Here is a 1965-nt window from a genome sequence, read left to right as displayed (position 1 = left end):
TATATATATATATATATATATATTATATATATATATATATGTGCGGGTGACACGTAAAAGCACCCACTACACTCTCTGAGTGGTTGGCGTTAGGAAGGGCATCCAGCTGTAGAAACTCTGCCAAATCAGACTGGAGCCTGGTGTTGCCATCCGGTTTCACCAGTCCTCAGTCAAATCGTCCAACCCATGCTAGCATGGAAAGCGGACGTTAAACGATGATGATGATGATGATGATATATATATATATAATGTTAATTTATGTTGAAAATACCAGCTTTATAAGGACAAAGTTATTTGACTAAATTCTTTATTATTTTCAAAATTAATTGAAACAAAGACAGTGTATTTCTCTAGAAAGATGCCAACAGGAGGATCATGTTGTAACTGAATTTTATTGACAATAAGAAGAACATGGGTCGGTGAGGACCAACGTGAAATGTGAACCCTGGATCAGCAATTTAATGGTTGATGGACTTTCTTGATGATATTTTCCTTGCAGCATATGTCAAACATGGCATCGTACTGTTTTGAACCACAGCAGTTGGGTTTGAAACCTGTCCGGTTGAATAAACGGCTGCCACAGCAGATTTTCTGACGTGAGGTGTAGAAAACTGATCCGCATTTGGCTGAAATGAAATGAAGTTGTGGGGAAGAAGGAAAAACGTGAAAAAAAAAGGAAAAACGTGAAAAAGAAGGGAAAATGTGAAGAAGGAAAAAACGTGAAAAAGAAGGAAAACGTGAAAAAGAAGGGAAAATGTGAAAAAGAAGGGGAAAACGTGAAAAAGAAGGGAAAACGTGAAAAAGAAGGAAAAACGTGAAAAACAAGGGAAAACGGGAAAAAGAAGGATAAAAGCAAAAAAAAATGAAAAATAGATGAAGATAAATTGAGAGGAAAAATGAAAATTGTAAATGTGTATATATATATATATATATATATATATATATATTCTTATATATATATATATATATATATATATATACATATATATATACTTATACACCCCCACAAAGACACACCTACATAATATTAGTGGCTATTGTTATTGGATCGGATCAGGACTGACCTGGGGTTAAACAACAAAACTACAGCCATTAATACTAACTACTAATATTAACTACTATACTATACATTACATAATGTAGTCCTAGATACACTATGCCTGAATAAAAGATGGGAGGGTCACGACTGGAACATTTTTGATTGTAGGTCTATCCTGATCAGGACTGACCTGGGGTTAAAGAACAACTACAAGCAGAACCCTGCAAAAGAAAAACAAATAACAAAACAAATATAAACAAGTGAGTCATTTGTCCCTTAAACTTACCCACAAGTTTGCTAGGCTTGAATTTAGGGGGCAGTGTTGAAGTCCTGATCCTATAGCCATTCGTGATGGACGCCTGCTTGGAGGTTGCAACAGTTTTCGAGGAAATCAGGAGAACTGGTGTGACCAGCTGGAGCAGTAGACAAACAAGGATCACAGTGAGCCCTTTTAAAATACATCTTTCCATGGTCGAACGTATAAATCCCCCTTTTTTTTTTTTTCTCCCTTTCTCTTTTTAATAACCGGTCGAGTGTTTGGTGAACTTCTGCACTGGAAACTCGGGGCAGAAAAAGACAGTGATGGTTCTTCGTTCGTTTCACCTGGTCGATGTCGTGGAAGGGACTCGAATATAATGACGTGTCAGGTGACTTGATCCCTTCCTGGGGATAGATAGTGGTGGCGATGGTGGAAGTTGTGTATCTGCGATGGAAACTCTCTTTGTATATGAATAGGCACACACTTATATATCCGTAAATATGTGTGTGTGTATATGTGTGTATATGTGTGTATATGTGTGTATACAAAAACATAGCCTCACATACACAAATGTGTGTGTATAAATATATATATATATATATATATATATATATACACACACACACACACACATATATATATATATATATATATATGCTTCAATGTG

General features: G+C 35.9%; 1 protein-coding gene across 1 annotated transcript; it reads right to left on the bottom strand.

Annotated features, from left to right (window-relative positions):
- Positions 1-387: 387 nt before the first annotated feature.
- On the bottom strand, positions 388-1751 carry LOC106871837 (galaxin). The gene is made up of 2 exons (XM_014918555.2): positions 1326-1751; positions 388-626 (listed from the first exon to the last, which is right to left on the bottom strand). Exons 1-2 carry the CDS (start codon positions 1507-1509, stop codon positions 451-453), a joined length of 360 nt encoding a protein of 119 aa, XP_014774041.1. The 5' UTR covers positions 1510-1751; the 3' UTR covers positions 388-450.
- Between the last annotated feature and the right edge of the window lie 214 nt (positions 1752-1965).

This window comes from Octopus bimaculoides, unplaced genomic scaffold (genome assembly GCF_001194135.2).
Source record: "Octopus bimaculoides isolate UCB-OBI-ISO-001 unplaced genomic scaffold, ASM119413v2 Scaffold_25406, whole genome shotgun sequence".
Classification (NCBI taxonomy): Eukaryota; Metazoa; Mollusca; class Cephalopoda; order Octopoda; family Octopodidae; genus Octopus; species Octopus bimaculoides.
This window is presented reverse-complemented; position numbering and strand designations above follow the sequence as displayed.

What these genes read in the sequence shown, in the direction of transcription:
- LOC106871837 (XM_014918555.2), bottom strand. Translation starts at nt 1,509, where the DNA reads ATGGAAAGATGTATTTTAAAAGGGCTCACTGTGATCCTTGTTTGTCTA. An exon ending in CAAGCCTAGCAAACTTGTGG is followed by an intron (nt 627 to 1,325) that starts GTAAGTTTAAGG and finishes ATTTCATTTCAG; the next exon opens with CCAAATGCGGATCAGTTTTC.